General features: G+C 46.8%; 1 protein-coding gene across 1 annotated transcript; it reads left to right on the forward strand.

The window, feature by feature from the left end:
- The first annotated feature begins 181 nt into the window (after positions 1–181).
- Positions 182–6,358, forward strand: LOC122391424 (mothers against decapentaplegic homolog 3-like). The gene is made up of 5 exons (XM_043385324.1): positions 182–355; positions 2,604–2,871; positions 3,532–3,813; positions 4,339–4,449; positions 4,713–6,358. The coding sequence occupies exons 2-5, from the start codon at positions 2,787–2,789 to the stop codon at positions 4,979–4,981; spliced, it is 747 nt and encodes a 248-aa protein (XP_043241259.1). The 5' UTR covers positions 182–355; positions 2,604–2,786; the 3' UTR covers positions 4,982–6,358.
- Positions 6,359–12,816: the final 6,458 nt, after the last annotated feature.

Consider the following 12,816-nt stretch of genomic DNA (forward strand, 5'->3'; position numbering starts at 1 on the left):
TATATATTGTACAAAAAAGTTCAGTAAGTGTAATAAGGTAACACAATTGAAGGAAATTGCTTTTCAATCTGTCAGTTCAACAGTCACCTTTTCTACATTTTCCAAAATCCTTCAAGAAAGCAAAACAAAGGATATGGAAGCTAAAGTTTGGAAGCATATTTGTCAGCTGTTGTAGACATTTACTGCTTCGCATTTGTCTACCATCGTAAAGTTATTTTTTTGCTGAAATAGGTCATTGGGTTAGTAGGAAAAATCGCAATATTTAATTATTCGGACTGCGATTCTTAAGTCTTTTGATGCTCACACCTGAGCCAGGCTGTTGCACTCTCGGTAATTCAAGTTCCTGCTTTGAACGGTGAGCTTGTTTTCTTCAGGGTTGGTATGAAAACAAAAGGGTAAAAAGCTCTAGCTCAACACAAACAACCTGAATTGAATTGATCTGAAAATGACGAGCTGGGGCCTCATGTCTATTGGTTTAGGCAAAAACAAAATCATTTTATTTTTACTTACATTTGGTGTTGAGTTTCCATGTAAATTGTAAAGCGAACGTGAAGAACAAATGTGGTCAGTTAAGGCCAGTAAGTATTCCGTGCATGATCATGCCTTTTGCTAAAAAGTTGAAATATAGTCCCACTTGTAAGTTGTGTTTTTCAATCTCAAGCACTGGACATCTTCCAAATAATTGCTGGCAACTCTTGATTGCCCAGTCAGCAGTCAACTTGCAAACTTGAACTACATACCAATTACCATTATGCTCCAGTCCAGAGTGACATTCACTGCGCAAATAGGCATGTTTGTTCACAAGGTGGTGACCTGAAAGCTTTTCGTGAAAAATGCTACAATCACATGGGTGAAAAATGATTTTCACCTACAGTGTGCATTTTTAACAGGTATTTCTTGTAGCATTTATGTTTGAATTTGTTGTGTCAGTAAAACACCATGGTAATTTGTATTGAATCACAGCACTGTTATTGAATTGTAATGTAATAAAGCCTTTACTGTAGGTACCTACTACCTAATATCTATGTTTTCTCCTTTGGAATATGGAAGTTTGTGTATTAGCTCCTTGTCCTTACTGATAATCAATTTCTAGAGTTAATTTAATTATGAGTTCATTGTTTTTATGCTTACTTGCTGGTAACTAGTTGTGCTCCTTAAATTTAAACTTTGTCAACCACAGTGTCCCAAAATTGAGTTTTGTCTTGGGTGTCAGAGGGGAAAATTACCCATAAAAAAGAGGGGAGAGAGTGAAAAACTGCTGATTCGATTAGATCCAAAAAAGAGTGAAAAACGACAAAAAACATGCATTTTATTCTAAGGTGTAGGAATGTAGGATGCTTGATGCTAAACCGGGCATCCACACAACTGCTCTTTCTATAGGTAAAAATCTAGGTTTTCTTGGTTGGGAGTGGAAAATTGTTCTTAAAAATTGGTGGTGAGAGTGGAAAATGAATTTCATTTGGATGTCGTTTCCCACCCAAATCGACAAACTTTGGGACATTGGTCAACCATAAGCATTTTTACATTTTAAAAATCAATTGAAATGTTGTTTATATTCGTCACTTTCACCTTTTAAGCTATCATTGCCTGCCTCATAGCTAGGATGGTTGGGCAAAAAATATTTGACTTTCTGTGGTGAAAGTCTCATGGGCCATTGGCTTTGGGCACCATTCTCTATAGTGCTCAATATATTAGACCACTGACAGAAGCTTATAGGAGCATCAAGCATGAGTTAGTTGAAGTGAGTTGAGTGGAATGGACTGTATCCAGCTTTGCCCAGCATGCTAAATTCTGGCATCCAAATTATTCTGATAACTCAGAACTATCTGACTATATCATAGAGGTCAGGTCAGTAGTCAGGGCCTGTGCAATAACTTCTGCTTAGCATGCAGTCTGGCCATTCAAACATAAGAGCTAAGTTTACAGAAATGGCAGCTGTTTTACAACTTTTTTTGCATAAATAGGCAAATGCATGAAAATTGGAGAAAGCATAATATACCAATGCAATACATGAAAGTCATTTCTTTATTTATCTTGAAGCAAGTCGCACAAAATAAGCTAGTCATTCCACATTGCTGTGCACACAACAATTTAACCTGCCAGACCTTTTATTCCTAGCCCCCACTGTCTCTAGTCACCCTCTAGCATCATGTGACCACACTCCACGCCTCCGTGAGCCCTTCTATTCGGTGACCACCGCCGTGCTGTACCGCCCAGCGCGACCTCTGAGGAGTGCTGAGTTCAGCAGTGACGCTGGCGCGGTGCTGGGTTGGCTGGCGGCGCCCGGCTGCAGTGGCGCCGCTGACACCGTGAGCAGGGCACGCTGCCGAGTGCTGAGTGCCAGGCGCAGTGAAGAAGGGTCATGAGAGGCGTGGAGAGGAGTGAATTGGAAGGCAATGTTTTTCGGACAATGTGTGGCCTAGGGATCAGGTTTCTGGCGGTAAAAGTGCTGATGTGAATTTTAAGGCCTCACGTCGGTGTGCATCGCGCAACGGGTTTTATCGCAGATGATGATAATGGTGCTTTCCGTGCTAATTTGTTCACTCTGATCTCTATTTTATCAACGTAAGTATCACCTGACCATTTTTCGTTCTTGGTTTCAGTGCGACTGGTGGCATCGCCTTTTTGCTCCTTCAAGAAGTCTGCCGATCTCGTCTAGCATCAGTCGTATTTCGGAGATCAGTTTGAACTACCAGACCCCGCACAGTCCGGCAGCCGACTGTCTTCCTCTCGTGGTTCCCTGAGAGCGCCGCCGGCCGGCTGCTGCGTCTCCCAGACCCGGCGCCATGGGCTCCCCGGCCACCTCGCTGCCCGACTCGCCACCGACCTCGTTCATGTCCGAGGATGGCGACAACAGCGACAGGAATGAGAGTGAGTTGAGATGTGTGCACAGGATAGGCCGTGAGGCGCAGGGCAGCGGGTGGGTGGCATAGGGCAATCTGCCGCCGTTTACTGAATGCTTTGTGCCTATGTAAGCTCCATTGTTAGAATAAAGATGTTTCTTTAGGCAGTTATTTAATATGTGAGTTAACGTTTCTCCTTTTGATTTGTATTTAGAGTACTCACAACTCACAAGTGTGAACTAAACCCTTGTATAAACCGCCTGTCTTTGTCGCCCTGACTGCGGAGCTTGGTGCCTCCCTGTGGTCACCTTCTAACCCCTACATCCCTCATGTAGCCGACGTCAGCTATTCACTTGACCTCTGCTCCCGCCCGCCCGTCCACTCTCACGTGGTCGCCTGACCTCTAACCTTCCCCTGGCAATCAACCGGGGTCACATTCTGATCTCTGCCCGGAGGCGACTGATAACTTCCTTTGGCCAACCTGACCCACAATCCTCTCCGTGCAGCTGACACCCGGCTATCACTTCTGACCGCTGCTCCCTGTCGCCGCCGCTCACCCTCCTCCCATTCCCCATGCAGTCTGCGCCGTCGCGTGCTGCCGCTCACCCTCTGACCCCCCCCTCCCCGGCAGGCGGTCTGTCTCCGTCCCCGGTCGCCGCTCACCCCCTGACCTCCCCTCCCCCCGCAGGCGGTCTCCCTCCGTCGCCGGCGGCCGCTGTGGTCACCATGGATGCCCAGCCGGTGACCTACTGCGAGCCCACCTTCTGGTGTTCGGTCAGCTACTACGAGCTGTCGAGCCGCGTCGGCGAGACGTTCCACGCGTCCCAGCCGAGCCTGACCGTGGACGGGTTCACGGACCCGAGCAGCTCGGACCGCTTCTGCCTGGGCCTGCTGAGCAACATCAACCGTAACCCGGTGGTGGAGCAGACGCGCCGCAACATCGGACACGGCGTCCGGTTCTACTATATCGGTGAGCGGGGTGGGTCGGGGGCAGGGCGTCCGCTTCTACTACACGGCGTCCGGTTCTACTATATCGGTGAGCGGGGTGGGACGGGGGTCAGGGTGTATTACATTGGTGAGCGGGGTGGAACGGGGGGTAGGGCGTCCGCTTCTACTACATTGGTGAGCGGGACAAAACGGCGGCGAGGGCGTGATCGGTGAGGGGGGGGGGGGCAGGTCGTCAGGTTCTATTACATCGGTGAGCGGGGTGGGTTGGGTCAGGGCGTCCGATTCTACTACACTGCGTCCGGTTCTACTACATTAGTGAGCGGGGTGGGACGGTCAGGGCGTCCGTTTCTACTGCATCGGTGAGCGGGGCGGGACGGCGGCTGCAGGGCGGATGGGAGCGACAGGGATCGGTTTCGGGGGGGGGGGGATGGAAGGACAATGTTGATTGATGAATTGGGACGTGTAGGAAGTAGGAATCGCTTGTAGTCACTTTTTTTGCTGCTCAATAGGGCTGTCCGTGTTTGACCAGCATTACTCTGTGTTCCAGGCGGTGAGGTGTTTGCCGAGTGTCTGAGCGAGTCGGCTATCTTTGTCCAGTCACCCAACTGCAATCACCGGTTTGGCTGGCACCCGGCCACCGTCTGTAAAATACCATCCAGTGAGTGAAGTTTGTTGCGGTTAGTAAATGGGCCTTACTGTCCAAAATTACTTAACTGATGTCAGCCTTCGTGCTGTAGGAAAGGAGGGGGCTATGAAGTGTTCTTTTATCTTTCGTCTTTTATTTCTTTCGTCCTTCATCAAGTATTTGTATTTTTCTGTTCTGCTGTTGAGCATTTGCGTTAGGTGGCACATTGACTCCCACGCCTACCCACAGGCCACAATCCACATGTTCTAAAACATTGTTCTTTCCTCCCCTTGCAGAATGCAACCTGAAGATCTTTAACAACCTCGAGTTCGCGGCGATGCTGGCTCAGTCGGTGAACCAGGGCTTCGAGGCCGTCTACAGCCTGACGCGCATGTGCACCATTCGGATCAGCTTCGTCAAGGGCTGGGGCGCCGAGTACCGGCGGCAGATCGTCACCTCGACGCCCTGCTGGATCGAGTTGCACCTGAACGGACCGCTCCAGTGGCTGGACCGGGTGCTCACGCAGATGGGCTCGCCACACATGCCCTGCTCCTCCATGTCGTAGGTGCGCGGTGGACCCTCGGAGAGACAGCGCGCCGAACGGTGTGAGACTGCGTGAGAAGTTTTATAGCTGTGTGAGTGGTTAATGTGCGCCGCCGCGGCGTGTGGCGGACGCTTGTGGCGCGCGGAGGACCATCTTGGTGCTCTGACGGAGTTGGCACGTATATACATGACGCTTCATCGAAGTTTGAACTATCCGTGGCGGCAGAGGTGGAGCATACATGAAGAGCATACATGAAGACATCGCCCGCCTGGTGTCCTCTGCTTGCCGCTGACATCCGAGATACTGTGACGTCACACCAGTCAGTGACGTCACCAAGCGCTGCGCTGCCAGTCCGCTGCCGTGAAGGTACGAACTACCGGGCGTGGAGGCGTCCCCTGACGCCAGCAGGCCCCTGAGTCAAGTCAAAAGGGTGATACGGGACGCTAACACACGGGACAGGCGGTGACGCTTTACGCTTTGTGAGGGTCGAACGGGGCTGCGGGCACACGGCTCTCTCTGAATGAGTCTCAGAAGACGGCGGTTTGAGGGTGGGGAAAGGGGAAGGGAAGGAGTGTGACACGGTCAAGTGTTCCTTTATCGTCCGGACCGGGCCCGCTTTATCGAAATGTACGTCTATTCGCTGCTTCCTTAGCGGCAGTAAGTCTTCTCAAAGCCCGGACCGCTGAACGTATCGGGACGGTACACCGTTCAGTTCTGTCTCCTGCCCCGCATTGCGTTGGCGTCTTCTCGGACCAGCTCAGGAGAAAGCTGTGGTGACCAGGGCTCCGCAACTGTCACCGCCGGGCGTGGCGGTTTGCTGAATACGGTCAACGCTAACCCGCAGGTGCTAGTGTAATGAATATCCGCGAATATTGACGGGCGGACCCGTCACCATTTGATTGTATATTTTGTAAGGTGACCCTCTGTTAGTCCCTTTTATGCCCAGGTCGGGACTAGCCGATGAGTTTCAGTAAACTGTGAACTAAGGCGATCTGACCCTCTTCCTCCCTCTGATGCTCGCTGCTTTGACAGCGTTGACAAGTGAGTCAAAATGGTTTTGGCTTCAGAGCTGCTGCTGCAGCCGGTACCTAGCTCTCGTTTAGGACACGATGTGCGCAGTCAGTTGGCAATCATGTTCTGAGTGTGATGTTGACGATGCTTTGACTGACAGCGGGACGCCGAAAGCATGCTTTACCCGCTGCGTCAGTCTGGCGGAACCTAACAATACGTACTGTGTTCGACGCGAGTCTGACTGTCAAACAATTTTACTGGGACGAAGAGTCTGCTTTCTGTGAGGATTTTAAACAACATCTGTGTACCTGAGAAATTTATTAGAAGTCCCGTCGCGAGCGTACTATAGTGGCGATACGCTACTGCGAATAAACTATTTGTATATGCTGCTTGTGTGTCGTTGCGAATGGGAGGGGCTGAACTCACGTAAGGGTAGAGGAGGCCAAGGTTCTGGAGGAGGCCAAGTAAGGAGGGCCGACTGCAGGCCTGTAGGAAACATCTCGTGAAGAAGGAATGGGTCGTGGTGTGTTGCAAGCATATGGTTGACGAGATTGGAAGTGATTGGCGACCATTCAGTTTGTTTACCACAGTCGATTGACAATTGCGTTTTGGAATTGTCAGAAGACCAGCCAGCAAACAATTTCGGAAACGCATCCAGTGGAATTTGCTGTATGTCTACCTAGCGGTTAGAAGGTGAAACAATCAGTTGCCACCTCCGTCGATAGGTGGCAGCACAAAGCAGTTCATGACCCAACTTCAAGCAAACTTCAAGGCCATGCGCCCTATCAGGCGCTCGCCGGCCCAAGATACCTATAAGAAACAGGTAGGTCCGATGTTTTGAGTAAAGCCCAGTAAAGCCCTGGTGACGTCACTGACATTTCTTATATGGAGAATTTCGCCCATAAGGAAAATATTTTACATACGGAAATTTGTATTTCATTAGGAAAAAATACATTCTTTCAATTTCATCATGAAACTTATATAATTTAATTAAAAAACTTGAAATCCTTTGAGTGCTTGTCCCAACCCCTGCTATACCTTTGGTCACGTGACTTCCATGATAAACTTTGCGTTTTGCAATGTTATGACTTAAACAGAAGCAATAAATGTTACAAGCGTATTATTTATGATGTTTTAGGCAGCAATCGTGTAATAACATCCTTGAATTATATACATTCTGCTTAAAGGGACCCTCCCACCTTCAAAAAAGTTAATGAATTGGCATAAAAGTGATGTAGCGTGAATCACAAAGAGCGAAAATGAACATCTACCAAATTTTACCGGAAAATATTCAACCGTTTTCGAGATATAAGACTTTTATTTTTGTTTACTTTTTGGGAACTCCGCTGTTTCTATGACGTCACATAAAGGTTTTCTTTACGTCGGCATTTGGAAGCAATAATTTGGTATCAAAGTGCGACAAATATTGCGCGAATGATGCGTTTATCTTATCAAGGTCAATATATGATGGCCAACAAAGGATTCCAGGACAATTCTTCTTATGGCATTTTTTCGTATCGCAATTCTTCGTCTGCAAATCTTCGTCAGGGCATTTATTCGTATCGCATTACTTTGTCTCGCATCAGTGTATATGAAAATCGGCTCGCATTTCTTCTTCAACGCAAATATATGCAAGAGTAAGCATTGATGGACAAATAAATGCACCGACGAAGATTTGTAGACGAAGAAATGCGGACGAAGAAATGTCATGCGAGGATTCGTTCGGGTACCATGACATTTATGTGATTTCAAAGTCAAGGTTCACAGCTGATCTGCAAAATCAAGCCAAGAATCCAAACTATCGAAAAACTATAAATATTTGTTTGTCTGTCACAGAGGTCTCAAGCAATATAAGGTTGACATATGTTGAATCAAAAATCTACTGCCACAACTCACATCTCCTGCCTTAGTTTATCATTGTTGTTTTAACTTGCTTTCAAGAGAAACAGAAGCCAGTATCTGATATCACTTCAGATGATTGTTTCAAGATCTGAGTTCAAATGGAATTAAAAGCAAGATCAAGATGAAACAGGGATTATTGCTGTTAAAGTAGTTTGGCCATGATACAACAGGCACATAAATCATTAGCCAAATCAAATACTGGTTGGTTTGTCAAGATGTTTGTTGTCTGTCGTCTGTCGAGCTGCTATGAACACTGAACGCTCTCACTCTTACTTTAAAGAGAGTAGTTTAAGTTGAATGGTAGTGAGCTGTAATTAGACAAAGCAGCTATTCAGTGCTCACATCAAGCCAGGCTAGGAAATGGCATCAACTGTGGTGGGAGGAAGCAGGTTCGGCAGGCCTATGTTGTAAACTTCTGTTGTGTCTTGTGTTTGATCAACTGATGTTTTCTGCTCTGTTTTGTGCAGTGATAGTAGCAGGTAACTGCATGCTTGTCAAATTATGTGAATAAACGAATTCATAACATTGCATTTTTCTCTCAATGCAAGGAACAAGTAAGATGTAGAAAATGTAATAGAGGGCTCTTACCTGGTACTCTTACCTGGTGGGGCTCCTTCTGCTTCGCAGCCGGTAGTAAGGACTGGAGCAGGAGGAACCCGGATAGGATCAGGACACGCCAGTCACAGTCTCCCCACGATGATGTCCTGTAGATATGGCCAGATGACTGGAGAGTGTGTGTCCTCGTGGCATATGCCATTGGAAAACAACACTTATCGGTATGTTTGCACAAATATCGCGAGTCAGATGTAGTCGTACAATGTGTTACCTAGTGCCTGTGCGAGAAGTCGTTTGAAAGACGACAGATCTGAAGCGGCCACCACGGCCTCTGGCAAACTATTCCAGATAGCCACCCGACGATGCGAAAACGAGCGCTGCCGCACGTTCGAAACAGCACGTGCTACATGCAGCTTGAAGCAGTGACCACGAGTTCCACCTCGGGGAGGCTGATGGAAAATGTCCTCAGGGGTTATTGTGCTCTTCCCATGGAAAATCTTCCAGTACTGTATCAGATCGGCGCGAATTAGTCGGCCTTGCACAGAGAAAAGGTCAAGTTCCTTCAGCCTCTCCGCATAAGTCATGTCATGCATCCCTTCAATGTGTTTTGTCCATCTGCGCTGTACCCTTTCTAGTTTACGCACATCCTCAGCATATTCGGTGTACCACAGACAAGACGCATACTCAAGCACAGGCCTTACATGCGTCCTGAGAAGGAACAACATGAATGCGGGTGATCGACAAACTGTAGCCTTTTTAAAATTGTGACACAGTCCACCGGCCTTATGCACTACAGTGGCTATATGTAGATGAAATTTTAACGAATCATCGACCAACACTCCTAGGTCACGCTGCGAGTGATGGATCGGAAGTGGTGTACCGTCTAACGTGTACAACGGCTGAGATTGGCTACAGAACTTCCGGGAAAATCTCAACACCGCACACTTAGCCTTGTTCATGCGCAAGCCCCAGGACAGAGAGGTCTTATACAGCACGTCAATATCTTGTTGCAGTCTGGCTGCATTGCTGATTTCATGCACTTTATCAGAGCTTTATTTAGAATTGCTTTCCTGAAAGCTACACACAGGCCACAGCACTGAAATTCACAATGTCATAGCTTTTGGCAGAAAAAAAAGAAAAGACTTGCCTAGGTAAAATTGGCTGAAAGTATGGCAGAGCAGGTCTTGATGCGTATGCCCATCCGTGTGCTTGCCGAAGCCGAACTGACTGCAACACATTAACTCTGACCCACCATGGTGGCTGGCATATCCTGAACTTTCACCACTCTAAACAAGACAACTTTCAGCCCTCAGCATTGTATTAAAACACTGTACATGGCAGTTGACACTCAAAATTTGTTTCAGTGCCATCCACGGACAACATCAGTCGCCATTCACCAGGCCAGTAAAAACAGAATAGATAATAGCTTCAAACCCATGTAGTCAGAGTTACTAGGTCTGCACCTCAAAACAAAATCCAGGTGACATTCACCACGCCAGTAAAAAAACAGGTACCTAGGTACTTAGGTAACGTAACAGCTTCAAATCTGGTAACATGTTGGTCGGACGTAACACTACCATATGTACAGTCTGTCTTAAAAGTACCGCGCAAAGTGGCGGTGGATCCATCGAGCCTGACTGAGGAAGGGCCTGCTAAATTTGGGTCACCGAAGCAATGGACATCCTCGTCCATTCCCCAGCTCAATTGGTTCGGTGACTTTCAAATTAAAGCAGACCTTTCTCGGTCAGGCTTGATGGATCCACCGCCACTTTGCGCGGTACTTTTAAGACAGACTGTACATGGAATAATATGATACCAAACAATAGTGCAACCATTCTGGACAACAAAAGTGTATGATAAAATTAATTTAGAATACTTTGGCAGCATGATTTACGAGCACAGGCAGGTGTTACCTACCAGCCTTCTCAATGCTCGTAAAACCAACATTGTAGTTTTGATTTTACCTTACATGATAACACACTTGGCTGCAATGGCACATTTAATTTAACACTGTGAAAAGACCAGTTATAACCACTTCACAAGCACAATTGCACCTCATGCCGACATCCTTTTCCAAAGACAGTCAGCAGCGTCTTTCGTCAAAACTGGAAGATCAATCCCCTTTCAACTGTTAACATCAAAAATATTTCTTCATGGTGTGATCTCCTATGGAAACCTTGCGGGAAAAGAATTAATGTCAATTGTCAGCTCTTCAAATTTCTTTGGACTTAAACTTGCAGTACCATATCCAGTTTGCTTTGATATTTTGTTTTTCATTCCATGTTGAAGTTGAACACCAAGCTCCAGATATAGCAGGCAGCTTGATCATCTTCGGCCTTGGTATAATATCAGTCCAAGTTCCAGTGGTGGGTATCATCTAATATTCAAATTAAAATGAAAAGCAATAGGCTTTCTCAGCGCCGACGACGGATTTCACGATGATAAAAAAGGGAGCTCAAGGTCAGCAAAACTCGGGTTCAAGGAATGGCGGGCGTTGAAATGACTGCTGACGTCATCAACAAACCGCTAATGGTTAAGAGATAGGGACTAAGCTGGTCCCACCCTGCAAGTAAAGGGAAGAAATTTCTTGAACACCATAAAGCTGCGGGGGTTGCGACCAGGATAAATGGTGGTTTCTGAGCCTGGCCGCAAACTTGGCTATCTCAACTCAAAACTAATGTTAAGGTGGGATGGTCCCTTTAAAAGAGGTCACGTGATGTTACCAGATTGTGCTCGGACAGCATCTTCTTGAACTTCGATTTTGAGTACTTTTTACCTTCATTGAGTCCTAATAACGGACGTTTTTAGTTATAAAATGAAGCAATGAATCTATTGAGGGCAAAATTTAATCATTTTTGCACTTTCAAGCCGGGCTATCCTGGCATGAACTTCGGCCGGTTTGTGTGTGAAGCCTATGGTGAAGGGAAAACTTCACGCCCGGCTGACGTCACAGACCTCGGCTACCAAATCGTGTCCGGTGGGGGTCGCGCCGGCCGGCGTCTCTCGGTCAGCCGCGTCCTCCGGAACAGGTGGCCGCGGAAATTACTTTCTAACTTCCTAGTCCTTTTAGTAATTGTTAAGTTCCGCGTGGTTATTTTTACACTTCGATACAAATAGCTTTTGAATTACCAACTGCAATAATGACAGAATATCACAAGCCTGAACTGAAGGTCCTTCAGGAGCTGAAGGATATCGCCCACAAGCTGAGGATCCACAGCATTGAGTCGACATCTGCGAGCAACTCAGGGTATGTAAATGGATGTCCTCTATGTTTTAGTTGCATTGAATAATGTTGTTGCATGCTTGTCACAGTGCAAGCATCACAATCACATGAATCTCAATCTATTGCTTGTATCAGTATCATTAGTTGTGCATGCGGATCAGGATAGTGTGTGCCCACTGGTGCTACTTTGAGTTCATCTTTGATTTCAATATTGATTTGGACTGTGAAATTGAGAGCCTGTGAGACCAAATTATTGTATTTTTAAGTGACTTCAGCATCCTTTTTTCCAGATTGGATCCTGACCAACACATGTGAGTCCTTTTCCTCTTCCTCTCCTCACCTCATCCATGGTAAGTTGAAACATTTGTCATCCAATGTGCATGTGTCAAAGTACCTGAAACATTCTCACCTTTTTCTATGCTATATAATGGGACGCCGGTGAAAACAGGGCGCCGGAGGGCATATTAGTCACGTGACATTCGGAACTTCTCCCCCTTCCGTGGGCCTTCTACATGCCAAATGTCACGTGTGAATTTCACGAACCTTGATCAAATCGCCCCAGGCGCCCTGTTTTCACCGTCGTCCATATAATGTCATAGTGACATGCCAGCGATATGGTGACATGAGTGCCCGAAATAATGATGCTACATGTCCTTGGCTATGGTAACCAGAGAAGTCTGGACACTCATGATCAGTGTGACTGAAATTTCCCGTGTTCATGTCCATCATGCTTCTTTGCTTTTTATGCATGAAATTCAGTGCTGTGTGTTATCATCAATGGTTTCATCTGAGCAGATAAGTAGGGCCAAGCTGTGCATCTGGTTCACATGTGATTAGGAATCAACTAGCTAGTGTTTAAATGGTTGCATACCCCTTCAGGTATGGTGATACCCAGTCATCAATTATGCCTACTTACAGTCACAACTCACATCTTCTTCTCGATGGTCAATTAATATGTCGCTACCAGCGATATGTCTCAGGCTCGCACATTATCGGTATGTCTCGGCATTATCTCCACGTTTGCTAATCTCGGAAGTTTTGGCGTTCTGTGATATCAGCGGGTTGCCGCGAGGTTGCAGTCTTCTTCAGGCGAACGCTCGCTACCATGATCCACCCTGCAACAAAAGTTTCGATCGAGTGCGGGCCATTATTCGGTAAATTGACC

Source organism: Amphibalanus amphitrite, unplaced genomic scaffold, assembly GCF_019059575.1.
Source record: "Amphibalanus amphitrite isolate SeventyFive unplaced genomic scaffold, NRLGWU_Aamphi_draft 000436F_arrow, whole genome shotgun sequence".
Lineage (NCBI taxonomy): Eukaryota > Metazoa > Arthropoda > Thecostraca > Balanomorpha > Balanidae > Amphibalanus > Amphibalanus amphitrite.

What these genes read in the sequence shown, in the direction of transcription:
- LOC122391424 (XM_043385324.1), top strand. Translation starts at nt 2,787, where the DNA reads ATGGGCTCCCCGGCCACCTCGCTGCCCGACTCGCCACCGACCTCGTTC. An exon ending in CAACAGCGACAGGAATGAGA is followed by an intron (nt 2,872 to 3,531) that starts GTGAGTTGAGAT and finishes CTCCCCCCGCAG; the next exon opens with GCGGTCTCCCTCCGTCGCCG. An exon ending in CGTCTGTAAAATACCATCCA is followed by an intron (nt 4,450 to 4,712) that starts GTGAGTGAAGTT and finishes CTCCCCTTGCAG; the next exon opens with AATGCAACCTGAAGATCTTT.